A 16,462-nucleotide genomic window follows, 5' to 3' on the forward strand; every position below is an offset into this window, starting at 1 on the left:
GGAGTAGTGTGGTGTAGAGTGGTGGAGATGCTGGAAATTCTTCCCTGGAAGCAGGGATATAAAATAAAGGCTCTCTTGTCATATATTGGGACCACAATAAGATGTCAGAGCAGGCTGGACTTTTGTTTAGTTGCTGGTTTGGAGGGGATCTTAGATCCCATCCAGTGACACCCCTGACCCTTCCACTATCCCAGGAAAGGATCCAATGCAGCCTTGGATATTTCCAAGGATGGAGCAGCCACAGCTGCCCTGACCTAGCCCAAAACACTCTGAAATACCCTTGGGTCTGAGAACCTTTGGGAGTTTGTTGAATTTCTGCCTTTAAGCCCTAACAACCTGTGCTGATCCCATGCTGTTCTGGGAAGAAGAGCACCAGGAGCGTTGTCACACTCCTGTCCCAAATCCTTCAACACCTGAAGATCTGTTCTTGCTGCCCCTAAGCCCTGTTTGCCAGCAGATTGTTACCCTGGCGTTTTTGCCTCTTGCCTGCCATTTTCCCTCCAGGGCTATAAACAATTAAAAACAATTTTGTTTTGCTGTAAAAGGCAACCTGGTCTCTTTGAACCAGAAAAAGCAGCGGTGGCAGTGCTGAGTCTGCTACCCAAATGTGCAAATTTAACTAAAGCTCAGATTTGTGCTGCAGAGGGCTGTGCTGTGAGGACTTTGACCTGTCCTCAGCATCAGGCTGGCACTCAGCATTCCCTGCACTCTCCTTTGCATTCCCACTAAAACAGCACAGAGGGCAAGGGGGAACACTGAATTTAACACGGGGCACCTCCCTGTCAGCAAGCCATCGCTGACAAAGCACTCCCACTAAGGCAGAACTGCCTTCTGCTAATTAGAATGCAATTACTGCCATCAACAAGATGGTGAAAGAGACTTTATAAAGCATTTAATTAGTTCTGTAAGCACTGGTCAGCTAAAACAGTTGAGAGCTGATGTTCTTTGAATTAAGGGAGATGATTTGAGTGCTGATGGAAAGCTGTGAAGGTGTTATTTTACAGTTCTTTGTAATTACGAATAATGCACCAATGGTTTTGACTCTGCCAGCTGGGGAGGAGGAATCTGTCCCTCTTGCTCATGCCCCAGAACCTGTGGAATGGTTTTTGCTAGACCCCAGTTCCACCAGGTTTGCATCAGGCAAGCTGAGAGCTCGGCTCTGAGATCCTTCTCCAGCTCTCATTCAGGAACAAGCGCTGCTGTTATTCGTACCAAGTGGATGGAGGGATCAGTTGCACTCCCAGCTGCGTTGAGAAGACATTTTGAGACCCAAAATTGCATCCAGAGGTTTTAACACATTGTCAGGTGTAAGGTGGTAATGCAGAGCCTGTGTTGGATGTCTCCATCAATGCATGTGCCACCCACACCTCCTGTGTTTGCAGGGGCCAGAGCTTCCCAGGTGGTGATGTGGCATCCACAAAAACTGTCAGGATGTGTTTTTTAGGGATAGGGTCAGGTGAAGAAGGAGAGAGCATTTATTTTGGTAGGAGTTGAGTGAGCTGCAGAGGTAGCAGTGTAAGTTGAGAGCATGAAGCAAAGCCTTAGCTGGCACTGTCGTGGAACCTGCAAGAAATTTGCTCATGTAATGCAAATAATTTCCTTCCCACGGTGGTGTTGAGGCTACTGTCATAACAAGCTGTGAGAACAGCCCACAGGACAGGGCTGGAAGTGTTCCTGTCTCAGCCCAGGAATATGACAGAGAGCCAATCAGCCCTTTGTGGCACAGGGCTGTCCATTCATGTCTAAAAATTGATAAACCACAGCACTCCTCCTGGGATCTTGATGGAAATGCAACCATACTGGGCTTTTGGAGGAGCCTGAGGTGGAGGCAAGAATGCTGTGCAGCTGCCACTGCCCTGTGCTGGTGGTTTTGGGGTGGATGTGTTGGGCATGGTGTGCCATGGATGTGGGGAATGTGGTTCTCTCCCTCAGGTGCTCCAGCATCCGTGCTGCTGGGAGGCACCCTGGGGCTCTGCCAGTGTCACCAGCTCAGTTGGTGACACATCACCTCCCACCTGCTGACAGAGAGGGTTTTTTTGCATTTAAAGGTTTCCCCTTTGAATGTAAGTGCAGCTGTGGCAGTAGCCAGTGTGGGTGAATAGATGGATTCAAGATGTGAAAAATTCAGCAGCCCTGCTAACCTGACCAGATTTATGGTGGCTTGCTTAATATTCAGGTTCCCCAGCCTAATGTAAATCTGAATATCCTGCTCCCTAAATAATAACAATAAAAAAGGCATTAACTGCATTTGCCAGCTCACCTGTTGTTTATGAAGCGTAAATGTTGCTGCTGGCTTGCCAGAAATCCCAGGCTTGGGAATCTGTGGAGCTAGATGTGGTGCTTCCAGAGTTGTGGGATAGTGGTGCTGCCCTGAAAGGTGGGTAATTAGACAGGAAGTGTTTGTGCCCCTTAATTTTTTGAAAAGCAAGGGTGTCTCTGAGGCCATGGTGGGGGCTGGCTGCTGACTGTCCTCAGAGGAGATGCTGTGCAGGCAGGGCTGGAGAAACACCCTGGAACAAAGCCTTGGGAGCAGGAGGCACCTCATGTTCTGGAGGTTTTGTGCCTTTGAAAGGCTTCAGCAATCCAGCCTCTTCTGGTTTTTTTTTGTTTGTTTGTTTGGGTTTTTTTTGTTGTTGTTGTGTTGTTTTTTATTTTTTTTTTGCTAGTTCCATTTAATGTGCACACTTCAAGGTTTCATGAACTGCAGCACAGAATGGCCAACTGTCCTGCTGATGTGGTTTATGTAGCCAACCCTTCCTGCTTTCACTTTCTCACCCTTTTTCCCCTTCCAGGTTTAGGATGGGAGAGAAGCGACCTGCAGTGGGAGTTGGGTGGGCTCGTTCCCAGAGGTGCTCGTTCATTCCCAGAGGTGCTCGTTCATTCCCAGAGGTGCTCGTTCATTCCCAGAGGTGCTCAAGAGCTGCCTTTTGTTTCAGTATCAGATGGTAGCAGACTTGTTCCAGGAAGAGGGTGCTGTGCCCGCTGCTGCCCTGCGGAAGGGAACGCCCCGGATCAAAGTCCGCTCTGCCAGCCCAGCCTTCAAAGCTGCCAACAAGGAGCACAGGAAAACCGTGGGGCACCAGGTAATGTGAGCGAGTCAGCAGCCACAGAGCGATCCAGCTAAGATATTGTTGCTTCAGTTTGAAGCAGAGGTGAATCAAAAGATGTTTGGGGTGGGAAGAGACTTCCCCATCATCTCCTTGTTCAGCTATTGTGTTTTGGAAGGTTTCTAGCAGTGTCTTTGGGACAGCAGGCTTGAGTAAGTCTTGACTGAAAGCAGCTGAGACGTGGTCTGAGGAGGGTGGAGGCCACGCTGGGATTCACTGGATGATGTCCCAACATACACAGCTTCAGAAAAGAAGCACTTTCCCCCCTGAGGGCAGTCCAAGTGCTCAACAGGGACACAGAGAGGTTGTGCTGCCATCCTTGGAGATGTTTCCAAGACCCAACCGGGCAGAGTCCCGAGCTTTGTTGCTCACGAACCTCTTTGGTTCATGAAGCCCCCAACCCCACAGCGTTTTCTCTGAATTCCCCCTGCCCATGCTGGGTCCCTGGGGAGGTCCACGCTGTGTCACACCCACGGGTGGCTCCTGGCACCTGTTGGCTGGGGCTGCAGGGTTGCAGTAGCTTCACCCCTCCTCCAGATGGGTGGTTTTTTTGTCTTTCAGTTCCGTAACTCCCTGCAGCTGCTGATGGAGACCCTGAACGCCACCACCCCGCACTACGTGCGCTGCATCAAGCCCAACGACGAGAAACTCCCCTTCAAGTAAGTGGCACTGCAGATGAGCAAATGTGCTCAGCTTTAGAGCAGCAGAGCCTGCTTTGGGCTCTTCCTCCTACTGAAGGGCTTGCCCCCTCCTTTTAGTGCTGTTCCTGCAGCTGGAAGGTCTGTGTTGCGTTGCTGGAGTCTCATTTTTGGGTTTCAGCAAGTGGGGTTTGTGCCTCTGAAATGCATACTAATTCAGGTTCTAATAATGCATAGATATATTCTGATAATACTGAGCATCCCTTGTTTGAAGTAATAGGATCTTTGTGCAATTTTCGTCGTAGACTTGCTTTGATATAAATAATTATAGTTCCAAACAGTGAAAAGAGAAAGAAATTAAAAAGCAGAGATAAGTAGTGGGCTTGTAAAATGAACAAAAATGTCTTGGTGCTTCCAGAATGGATGTAGAAGAAGTGAAGATGTGGCTTGTATCAGCTGCAGGCAGGTTTCCAGGGGAGTGAGCAGCTGCAGCAAGAGGCCAGTCCTGATCTTCCCCTGTGGTTCAGAGAGTTATCACAGGCAGCAAACACTGTGAGCAGGTAGTTGTTAGCCCTGTTTGACCTCTTGGTCATGGGTTTGTGCCCAGTTTTCTTCCCTGTAACTCCAGGAAAGCTTGGCTGTTAGTATTCAGAGACCTTATAGACGTGATGTCCTCGAAAGGCATAAAGTGCAGGTGGTGACCTTTAAGGAAGGAGGTTGTCAGTGTAATCCAGCAGCAGGGAGGCATTTCCCTCCAGCTGATCCAGGCTGAGTGCTCCCAGTGAGCACAGAGTGGTTTAGGAGTGCAGAGACAGCTCCAAGAGGTCCTGGAAGGAGGGAAACACTGCTCATGATGTGCTGGGGGAGATGTATCCACCAGGAAGCATCCTGGCTTGACTCTTCTCTCCCTGCAAACAGCAATGTGAGGGGTATTAATCATGGCAAGGCATTCAGAAATTGCTTTATATTCACCTAATTCCTTAGAGAGGTAGTTAACAGCCCTGGAGAAGGCTGGCTGTGCTGGGGTGGCAGTTCCTGTGCTCTGCCTATGTATTTCACACACCATCCTGTAGGTACTGGACAAGCTTGGAGCTTTGGTCTCCTGCTGCCTTTTGGAGGGGAGTTAAATAAAATTATTTCCATTTAAATGAAATTCAGGATTACACTGTGTGATTGACTGTTTTCTTTAAAGCACAGAATTATTCTCTGATTTGCTGTAGGGGGAGTGTGGTGGGTGCTCTGGGTGGTGGAGTGGCTTCATCTTTTTCCAAGGGGTGTTCCCAAGACTCCATGTCCCTGCTTGGCTCTCCTTGTAGCTCATCCCTCCTCACTTCTCTGCCTTTGAACTTCAAATTCAGTTTTTCTTGTGGTGCTCGGGATACAGTTAATATAATTCCATGGATCTGCAAGCCCCTGGTTTTGAGGGGGCAGTAATTGCATTAACTCAGTTGTATCCCTAAGATATTATGGGTAGCAAGCACCAGGAAGATAATTCTGCCAGTGCCTGCTCCTAGTCCAAGTGATAGCTCTGTCCAGTGGGATGCTACTGTTGGTGAATGTCCAAATTTGGGATTTTAGGGACAAATGACAGACCAAAATGGACACAAGGATGGTTCTGGAGGAGGTTGCTTCAGGTGGTGGGGTTGTATCCTCATCCACAGGGGGTTCAGGGTTCTGCAAGGGACTGTCCCCCCTCACCCTCATGGATTGATTCATTGGAATTGTGACCAAGGGGTCATGGTCAAGGTTGGTTTTGCTGTCACCAGCTTGAGGAATTTGTATCCTCAGCCTGGCTCAAATAAAGTCACGGAGTCCCAGGAGCACAGAGGTTGGAACAGAGCTCCAGGATAATCGAGTCCAAGCTGTGCCTGATCCCCACTGTGTCACCAGCCCAGAGCACTCAGTGCCACCTCCAGTCATTCCTGGGACACCTCTAGGGACTGGGATTCCACCACCTCCCTGGGCAGTCCCTGCCAATGTCTGGCCATCCTTTCCACGAGGAAATTCCTGCTGCTGTCCACCCTGAGGCCGTTCCCTCTCCTCCTGTCCCTGTTCCCTGGGATAAGATCCCAAATCCCCCCGGCTGTCCCCTCCTGGCAGGGAGTTGTGCAGAGCCACAAGGTCCCCCCTGAGCCTCCTTTTCTCCAGGCTGAGCCCCTTTCCAGCTCCCTCAGCCCCTCCTGGGGCTCCAGCCCCTTCCCAGCTCCGTTCCCTGTTCCCTGTTCCTGGTAGGACTTGCTCTCTAAAGCCTGTTTGCTTACATGGAAAAGTGTGATTTAGAGACACATTCTGGAAAATGCTCATTGCTGGGATGCATTTGTGAAGTGAGGCATCATCAGCATTGCTCCAGGTCAGCTCTGAAGTGTCTGTAGCATGCAGAACACTCAGGGTTATGTTTGTTGTTCAGTGAAAAAACAAGCTTTCTCTTTCTGAAACAACATTTTTCAGCTCCCAAGAGCATTACACTGTTAGTAAAATGAGATGCTTACCCTGGAGAGCAGAAGGGATGAAATGGAAGCCCTTCAGTACTGAGAGGAGAAGAGAATGCTCTCAACAGTGGTGTGTGGTGGGGGACAGGAGCCAGTGGCCCCAGATTGATGTGGGAGATAAGTAAATGTGTTTTTCTGCCTGAGGACAGTCTGTCCATGGAGCAGTCTGCCCAGAGAGGTTGTTCAGCCTCTTTCTGTGGAGGTTTCTATCACTTTTTAATCAGATAAACCCCTGAGCTATGGGTCTGCCCCCATAGCTGTCCCAGCTTTGGAACATAGAGGGTTGGGCTGGAGACTTCCTCAGGTCCCTCACACCCTGCATTCCTGCTTCACAGCCTGCTGAAAGGATCTGTGAAGGGGCTGAGGTGTCAGGCTCCCATCCTGGAGGAGGGCACCACGCAGGGGTGTTTGCTGCATCTCCCTGCAGGCTGGGTCTGAGGTTAATTCCTGGTGGAGAAGAATTCCAAAGAGAGATGTGCTAGAGGAATGGCTGACTTCAGGTTGTTCCACTGTCCATTTTCCTTTTAGATTCCATTTCAGGCAAGGTTTGGGATCTTTGACTTGGATTTCCAGGCAAAAACCAATCTGCCAGGTGCTTCTACCTGCCATGGCAAGGAAAAGGAGTTTGTAAAGAGTGTATTGTCCCACTTCTAAGGTCTTAATTTCAGCGTTAGCCCATAGCTGGAGCTGTTGCTGATAGATGACTGCAGCCTCTCTGGTGACTGCATTTCACCCCCACCGAGCAGGGCTTTGCTGCTTTGCAGAGTTTCCCTTGGATACAGCAGAGATTGCCCTGGGATCTTCCAGGACTGATGCTTACCTGCTGATCTGCCAGTCCTGTTTATTATTTATTGTTATGGAAATTGCACCCTTGTGGGCTCTTCCTTGAAGTGAGTGACAGCCCAGACTGATTTTTCACCCTGCACAGTGTTTGTGGTGTTGCAGTGAATAAGTTGTTTGTAGACTTGACAGGTCCAGGGAATTAAAAAAAGCACAGAGAAAGAAGAAGGGGTCTATTTTTCACGCTGCTTTTGTGCAGCAAAGAGCAGGCAGAATTATTCATGCAATCTTGACTTGCAGGTGTAAATATTTTGGGCTTTCAGGAAGGGAAAAGCTGGTGTTGTATGAGAAGCTTTGTTATGGAAACCTCACACAGCTGTGGTCATCTACATGGTGTGAGTCCAAGCTTGATGCAAGGAGCTTTTCCAGTGCCTTCCAGAGGTGGAGAGCTGGAACTCCTGGTGCATTCAGAGTCAGGGTGGAGGGAGGGAGCAGCCAGGGGGGATGCTGGTTCCTGGACTCACTCTGATCTGGGAGTGAGTTTTTGCCAGGAGCCAGAGAAAGCACTGCCCAAGTATTCAGCTGGAAGTTGCCATGAGTTTTTGTTGTTTATATATTTTTTTTACAAATTGTTGATGGAAATGAGATGCCAATAGTAAGAGCGATGCAAGCTTTAAAGAGGAGGACAGACACACCTTGAATTTGCAGGTGGTGCCTACAAAAGTCATTAGTCTGGAACATGAGCACCACTTTTCTTGGAAAACTTAGTCTAGAAACTTGTGGCACCTGTTAATTGCCTGGTTTTGGTACGGAACTGAATATATCTGACAGACTTTGCTGTTGAATTTGATTTCTGAAAATATGTTGTTGCAGGAGTAATGAGGCCTGGTTCACCAGGCAGCTTGTGGTAGGGTAGCCTGTTCCTTTCTTCATTGTGATTGTATTCCTTCACAAAACCAGGTAGATTCTGGATGTAGGCACTAATTAATTGCAGTAAGTGGTCCTCCTAACCCAAGAGTACACCTGGCATTGATAGCAGGCCAGTAGCAAGATTTCAAGCAACATGAAAAATCACAACTCCTTTTTGACATGCAGAGAAAAGTGTGACATCTGTGCATGAGGAGTAATGAGGAGAGGAGAAGGTGGTTCTGTCTCTGGTTGATGAGGTGGGTTCCTTTTCACTGTGTGTTAATATCTGCCCTAAATCCACCTGCAGGTTTGATCCCAAGAGAGCAGTGCAGCAGCTGAGAGCCTGCGGGGTGCTGGAGACCATCCGGATCAGCGCAGCTGGCTTCCCATCCAGGTACTGGGCTGGGAATTCTCGGAGTTGTGCTGCTCCTGACATCTGCTCAGCAAGTTCACTGTCCCAAGGACAGGTTGGATGGGGCTTGGAGCAGCCTGGGATGGTGGAAGGTGGGCCTGTCCGTGGCAGGGGTGGGGCAGGATGAGTTTAAAGACCCTTCCAGACCAAACCATTCTGTGATTATCTGAGGTGAGGGAGGGAGAAGAAAACGCTTGTGTTCTCAGGAACTCAGGACAGTGTTTATTTAGGTTTGTTTATATTATATAATACAGGATAGATTTTCTGCCTTTATATATACAGTAATTTCACAATTATAAGCTGCACCATTTTGACTAAAATTTTGGTCCAAACCCGAAGTGCGGCTTATAATCAGGTGCGGCTTATATATGGACAAAGAATGAAAAGTTGCTGTTTTAGTTTGGAGGACAGGTGTCTGCTGAGAAAGGCAGGAGCTTCTCTTTGAAATGGAGAATGTAAACCCCCTCCCTCCAAATTATTGTAATTTTGAAATCAAGGGGCTCTCAGGCAAAGATATGGGAATTAGGAATAACAGTTCTTTACTAGGGAAATCAAAATAGAAATACAGTACTACAAAGAACAAACCCCAAACCCTGACACAGTCAGAGTACAACCTGACACCCTGTCAGGCAGGGTGTTGGCAGCAGTCCCATCCCATGGTGGCTGCATCCTCCTGCAGTGACAGATGTGGCTCAGCTGGAGCAGTGCTCCTGTACAAGGTGCAGTTTCCCTCCGGGGCTCCAGTGGGGATGTGGAGAAATCCGGTTTTCCTCTGGAGTCCAGTGGAGAAAGGGGCTCCCTTAGTGTCCCAAACCCTCTGTTTTTATCTTGGTAAGAAATGTTGGGCTCTTCCCCCTGGCTGGAGCAACTCCCAATGGGATGCAGTAATTTTATCAGTCCCACAGTGGGACTCAATGGCCATGAGCAGAAAATGACTGGCTGGAGGAAGGATGGGTTGTGAAAAGATAAAGAACAATGCCCTGCCTGGTTTCAATGGATGCCCATTAGCAGAATGTCTCCCATGGAGATCAGGATCACTGCCCCCACCCTCAACAGATGGTGATGCAATAGATACCTTTTATCACACTCTGTACTGTAACCCAAGACAAGACAGTTGCCAACACCCAGAATTGTGGCTTATAATCATGAAATTACTGTATATATATATATATATATTTTTTTTTTTTTTCATTTTGCAAAACTCCCATTATGTCCTGGGTTCCTCAAGTCTAAGAGATTCATTGTCAATCAAAGAGCTGCAAAGTGGGGCTGACAGAGGGTGTGTAGTGCTGTGTCCGGTGTTCTAGTGGGTGCTTTCAGTTTGGTCCTGAAAGGTAATTTGCTCTAATAAAACCTCTGAAAAAAAAGACAAAGGAATCCAGCTTTGATCCTGTACCTAGGTGGACATCGAGTAACAAAACAACAGCAAGCATTACCCTAAAAGCCTTCTTCCCTGTTTGCCTGAAATTCCTTCCACTGTTCAATTTGCTTTTCCTTTGTGTTTTTTCTTTTCCTGGCTTCAGACATCTGCTGCAATTCTCATTTCAGCCAAAAAAAAAAAAAAAATTGATTCTATTTGCAGAGAAAGAAAATAAGGGTTGTAAATTATGTTGTAGACTTTTACAGTGCACATCCAGAGGATCCTAGGCTTCAAACCCTTGCATCATAAAAATGAGGGTTACGGGTGGTGTGGCTCTTGCTGATTGAGATGTAAAATTCAAAAGAGGTTTTAGGGCCTAATAAATCAGGAAATATAGACTATAGATAAGTCCTGAAGATGACAAGGGCAAATAATTCTAAAAATGCATCAATTGCATTTTAGTGCCAAGCAGCTTTGTGTTAATGTCAGCAAAGCCATCAACCTTTTTTTACACAGAACAAAGCAGTTATAAATATGCTCGGTGAAGAGTTGCCTGAGCGTGATGTGGAACACCATGAGAAACTCAGGATTTTGGGGAGGAGCATGCTACTCACCTCCTGAAAAGCTGCAGAGGGTTTCTGGGGCAGCTGCTGCATGTTGAGGTGGAAAAAAAGGGGGAAAAAGAAGGGAAAATAGAAGAAGGAGAAGAAAAGTCTTATGGAAACCAATTTCTCTCTGTCCTCTGCCAGATCTGGGTCCTCATGTGGGGAGTCTGACCCTGTCAGCATCACCTCTGGCTCTCATCTCTGATGCCTTGAGGGCTTCTGTGGAAGGAGCCAGGAAAAAGCTGCTTGTGCATTGCATGGTCACTAAGCCATGGTGGGGAATCAAAAACTCCACCCCTTGGGTTGTCTTTTATTGCCATCTTTATTGCCAGACCAAATGCGGCAGTCCTCGTGTAGTAAAAGCCCTGAAACAATGAAAAATCTGGTTTTTTTCACGTGGAAGAGGCCAGAGAGACGCAGTTCTTTGCTCTCCAAGGAAGCAGTCACACTGCCCAGTGCAGTCCGGGCCCTGGCTCTGCTGTCCTGGGTCCTGGGAGAGTTTGGGGGAGCTCTGACCTGTGGTTTTTTTGGTGTGTTTTATGAGGTTTGTTACTGATCTTGTCATGGCTGCACGGACACCCTGTTCCTCTCCATTCACAGTTACCCTGCAGCTCTGTAGCATTTTTCCATTTCTGCTCACTTACCTGCAGTTTAGACCCTACAGCACTAAAATCTATGTAAAATTATAACTGGAGAGGGGGAGCAGAGGGGAGAAACCAGTGCTGCACCTGGAGACCAGCCAGGATCTGTTGGCAGCCCAGAACTGACCAGTGCAAGGACCTCTCCCCCCAACAAACTGAAAAATGATGCTCTCAGCTCTGCTTGCATGCTTTTGGATATGAGATCTTTTCCCAGGGCACTACAAATACAGAACTATTCCATCACTGTGACTTGTCAGCTCCTGTTCTTCCTCCAGGGACAGAAAAAAAAGAGTGAAAAAAGCTATTTCAGCCTTTCAGAGTGACCTCCTCCAAAGTTTGTGGTTATTGAAGGACAGATTTTTATGTATTTTAGTATTTCTAGGATATAATTGTATATAGGAGCAGCTCTGCATCAAACAGAATACTCCTTTTGGGCTCTAGCAGTTCATCTTCCTTACTCACAAAATTCCAGTCTTCAAAATCCGAACCCAGGAGCTGGATAATTGAAATATTGTGAATAATCTGTATATTTAAATTGACTTTATAGACTGTCTTGGGAAGAGATACTCCCACAGGAACTTGTTTTGTAGGAAAAGTAAAACTTTTTAGTTCTTTCTGCAGTTTTACTTGTGATCTCTCTCAGTTTTCCTCACAGTGAGCATTGATTATTCCTCTCTATTTCCTTATATTTTTGAGACAAATTGAGTTTATATTGCTTGGCTAAGGATAAAACTGAAAAGGGGAGTCATTGCTTTAAATTTAAATACCATGTGAAGGCTCTAAATTTGGAATACTTTGAAATAATAACAGAAAAGTTGATCTTCCTGACTTTTGCTTCGCTTGGGTGCAAGGAATTTATCTATAAAGCAGCAGGGAATTTCCAAATTTGTTTATTTCAAGTTTTATGCAGAAACAATAGAAAAGCTCTTATTTTCATCCTGTAATGTTTACCTCTGAATATATCCCAGCATACTGTCACAAGAGTGACTTTCTGAGGGTGATGTGGCTTTGAGTCAGAGATCTCTGGATAAAACCACCTGCTGCTGAGGAGTGATGTTTTGAGTCTTTAACAGTTTTTTTACCTCTAAGAAAAGAAATAATTTTTTAACACGAGTCGTAGTTGTTCAAGCCATGTAAGTCTCAGAAATCTGAAGTCCTGGGCTCCCCACTTTGGGTGTGCCTGGGTTTATTTTACCATTTCCATGGCAGGCTGCGCTCTGGCTGTGTCTGAAATAAATGGAAAATGTATCATTTGCTTTGAAATGTTACTCAGCAGTTAAGCAATCTGTATCTGTTAGCGTGTACGTAAATGACCGTGATGAATGGAGTGTCTGAGGTGTGTAGGTAGTAAATCTATCATCAGCTTCCCTGGGCAGAGCGTGGAAGATGTCTCTGTGCTGTAAAACCATTCATCTTCTTTACAGAAACTGGCTGCATAGAGATGAGTCTGTAGAGAACTAATTGGTGTGGATCTCCACGAATGGCAAAACACCCTTTAAAACAAGTTTTTAAATTGGTTCTATCAAAACTGTGCAGTTTTTTCCCTGCTGGCTGTGGTGGTTTCCAGTCAGAGGTCCAGCAGCAGTGGTCTCCCACCATGCCATCACTCTAAATAACCTCATCACTGCAGTTCTCTCTTTGTAGTTGTTATGTATTTATAGTTTAAGCATCCTTGGCATTTGGCTGCTTCCTCTGGTTGCTGGAGCTCGCTGTCAGATGCAGCATTTTTGTATCAATTCAGTGTGAAATCCCAGCTGCTAAACTCTATAAAGATTAAACACTTATAATTGAAAACTATCACGGACATCCTTGGATATATATATTTTTTTTAATAGAATGTGCCTTTAGCTGTCTGGCTGTCATTTCAGGATAACAAAAACCTATAAATTGCTTTGGCTACCAACAGTGCTGTTTCCCCACTCCCAACAAAGGTGTTGCAAATAGAGGGAGTTTCCCCCCCTTGTTTTTCCCTTTGAATATATTCCAGCTAATTTCAAGCCATGCATGTTTTAGAGATAATTGAAAGGCAAATCTGTTCTGCTGCAGTAAACAAGACAAGAGAAACTTTCTCCCTGAACTGCAGCTTCTGAAGTAATTTCATGTCAAATCTTGGCCCTGAGATTGAACCTGCACCCCTCCAAACATGTTTTGGCTCCTCTGGAAAGATCAATATCATCCAGCTCTTTCCTGCTTAAAATATTGACCCCTTCAGGGGAGGGTGCCCTGTGGTGCTGCCAGGATTTTTTACACAAAACTGAGCTTGCTCAGCACCTGGCATGGTCTTGGGTGACAGGGACAGTGAATTTGTTTATTCTGAGTGGAAACATTTCACGTTCAGTCATTTTAGGGTATCAAAAGAAACCATGTTGTGGTTAAGAGTTTGAAGCTTTTTTGACCTATTGCAGTCCTTTCCGCTGTTCCCTTTGTGCAGCTGGTGTAACATTGCTGTAATAACCCTGAAACAATGGGTTGTGGATATTTTGGGCAGTTGCTGACTGCTTGGAAAGATGTTTTTTGGAGGCTTCCTCAGAATGTCAACCCCAGTTTCCTACCCACACTCTCCCTTCAGTTTGACATTGTAATACACCCAGCTGGCTCTGCTCAGGTCCATAACCCCTCAATTTTGGGCAGGAACAGCCTCTTTGCTCTGCACCTGGCTGCATTTTTGTGTAAAACATCCAAATCTGGTTGCTCTAACTACAGAAAAAAATTTACTTTATCTGTGGTGTGTGCTAGGGCTTATTCCCTCTGTTTCCTGTAGATGACAAAGATTTTCTGGGATCACCAAGTCTCAGGCTCCCAGCCAACCACCCTCCTTGCTGCTTGAGCCCAAGGAGGGGTTTTTCCACAGACAAATCATTTTCCTGCATCCTTCAATTCCTTTCATTGCCTTTTCCTCCTAGTGACCTGTGCTGACATCAAAGCAAAATTCAGCTGTTTGAGGTTGGCTTGATCTCAGTTTGTGTAGCATCTGCCCAGTCCTTTGTGCCTCCTTCCTGTTTGTAAGTTTTATGGATATACAAATATCCCATGTTCCATCTCTTTTCTCTGCACCAGTTATCTGGCCCTTAAAACTTGATAATAACATGGAGTTGTATTAATTTGCTGTCCCTTGGTGGTTTCCAGCCTCCACCACTGAGGCTTGCCCGTGCTGTGTGTTGTGTGGCAGCCTACCAAGCACCTGAAATCTGATTTTTATTTGATACCTGTCCCCAAGTTGAACTGAGGTGTGCTGTTCCCATAGTCTTTCCTGACCTGCTAAGCTGTGGGGTAACACAGCACATCCTTTGTCTCCTGCTGGGAGAATCTGTGCATGGTTTGGCAAGTATGAAATGAGTTTTCTTTTTTTGTTTTCGTGTTTTTTTTCATTTCTCAGTGAAAATGAAAACATTGTACCTAAAAAAAAAAAAAAAAAGTAAGATGTATGTGCAGAAAAATAATTTTTAAAGTGTGTGTACAGCAAAACACTGAGCTTCAGTGTTTTTGCACTGGAGAAATCTCCCTTGCAGGGCTGGGGGATCATGTTTGTTTCTCTCTGAGCACATAGTTGTAAGGAAATTTTATACACCTTTGTGCCTGGAGTGGTTCAATGAGGCATGTTACATTAAACCTGAGTGCTTTAATTGTTCCTTTCTCCAGGGAGGATTCTGTAGCAGCACCTATGAACCCCTGCAGCTTTCTTTTGCTGGTGAACTGGGATGGCAAATATCCCAGTGAAACTGCTGATGGGCTGGCTGACCCTTGGCATGGCACAGATTTTGTCTTGGCGCTCCATGGACAATAATAGAGGAGCAGTGTGGTGTCAGGGGTGTCATCCCCTGCTAAATCAGAGAGTGGTGAGAGTCAGGCAGTTCTGTGCCCTGGGGTGCAGCGTGGGGCTGTGAACCTCTGGGAGATGAGGAAACGGGGCTGTGGATGCCGCCAGTCCTGATAAACACCACGACAGAAAGCAGGGGAAGGATTCCCTGACTCTCCCAATGTCTCATGTGACACTTACTACTGAAAAGTGAGTAATTTTTATTAAGGATGGACATGGAAAATCAATTTTTGCCACCTTGGAAAATGAGAATGACAGGATCCGGGGAAAGACCCACTGTGCTGTGATCTATGATCTGTTTTTAAGGAATTCCTGCAGGTGTCTGACTCTTGTTGGTGAGCAGCTGTGGGATCTCCATCTCTGCCTTGGTGCTGGAAGATGATGGATTTTTTGCTTTCTACAGCTTGGACCCGTGCCCTGAGTTTCATGTTCTGCCTCTTCACCATCTGCTCTTTGCTGGAAGAGCCTGGGTGGCACCTGCAGGGTGATTTTTTTTCTCCAGATATCAGCAGTTAATAATGTCAGTGCCTGAGCTGACTTTGGCAGGTTAATGGGAATACTCCCTCCTTCTCTCTTCCCCCTCCCCAGCTTTCCCTGGCTGGAGCAAAACACGAGCCAGCAGGATATCTCCAGCCTCGTGTGCTTGGCTGGGTGCCTGGGGCACTGCATGCTCTGCTTCTCCTCTCAGGTTTGATTTGGAGCTGTGTAAACCCTGGGCGTGCTTAAAATGAAAACGGGTTTTATTTGCACAATGCAAAATGGGAAATGTAATTATAAAACGTGGGAGGCACTGGGAAAGCAAAGAGAAGGCAAGTTTGAGTTAAACCCTACAGGACACGCGTTTGTAGTCTTACATAATCTTTGTGTTCAGTTTTCACCCCAGAGAGAGTCCCCACAGCTGACATCTTAGTTTTTTAGTGGTAATCCAGTACTTTTGGTTATTTGAGGGTGGGTAGCCTTAGCTGCCTGGCCTCAGGACTAGCCCATGGAGACAGATTAAATCAGCACTAAATCTGGCTGCTCCAGAACCAATCTGAGCATTCTGAGGATGGGAAATCCTTTCGTCACAGTTTCCCTCATGCTTCTGCCTCCAGGAGTTCCCCATTTCACCTTTGGCTTCAAGTGCAATCCTAAGGGTACTCTGATTTTTGCCAGTCCAGTTGTGACCCTGGTGCTGTGTGTCCATGCAGGAGTTATTTGTGGCTTCCCAGTCCTTACCATTCCATCTTTTCCCCCCCATTTTCTCTCTTCATTCCCTTTGCAAACATTTCCTTCTTCTATGCTCTTCTAATTAGGGTATTGCTTTTAATGAAAAAAAAAAACTATTGTCTTTCCTCTCCTTTTCTGAAGTGACACAAAACTCTGTTGGTTGTGTATTTTGAAAGCAGCAGTATACCTATCTTAGCAAATACCACAGCTCCCAGCCTTCAAGGTGTTTGATGAGAGGTATCAGCAGCTGGACTAGATGATTTTGCAGGTCCTTTCCAGCTGAGCTATTCTGTTTTAAGGAGTATTTTGTAGAGCTGGCAGCCGTGACTGCTCAGGTGGTCTCACTCAACCTCACCACTGCAAAATGGTCACAACCTGTCACAAGCAGTTTGTTTTACCTCCCACACTTTTAATCCCTGGAAGCATAAAAATAGGAAGAATTTGGTGCAGTAATGAAAAATTAAGGTATGCATCGAGCTTCTGGGTGAACAGGAT

At 46.3% G+C, this 16,462-nt stretch overlaps 1 protein-coding gene across 2 annotated transcripts in view; it reads left to right on the forward strand.

Moving 5' to 3' along the window:
- The window catches only part of MYO5B (myosin VB), a 143,337-nt gene that overhangs the window by 79,814 nt on the left and 47,061 nt on the right, over positions 1–16,462 (forward strand). For both annotated transcript variants that reach the window (XM_033085915.2, XM_033085916.2), the window contains exons 15-17: positions 2,937–3,083; positions 3,669–3,766; positions 8,231–8,317. In XM_033085915.2, the coding sequence (XP_032941806.1) occupies positions 2,937–3,083; positions 3,669–3,766; positions 8,231–8,317 (332 nt within the window). The remainder of the gene's footprint in view (positions 1–2,936; positions 3,084–3,668; positions 3,767–8,230; positions 8,318–16,462) is intronic.

This window comes from Catharus ustulatus, chromosome Z (genome assembly GCF_009819885.2).
Source record: "Catharus ustulatus isolate bCatUst1 chromosome Z, bCatUst1.pri.v2, whole genome shotgun sequence".
Taxonomy (NCBI): Eukaryota; Metazoa; Chordata; class Aves; order Passeriformes; family Turdidae; genus Catharus; species Catharus ustulatus.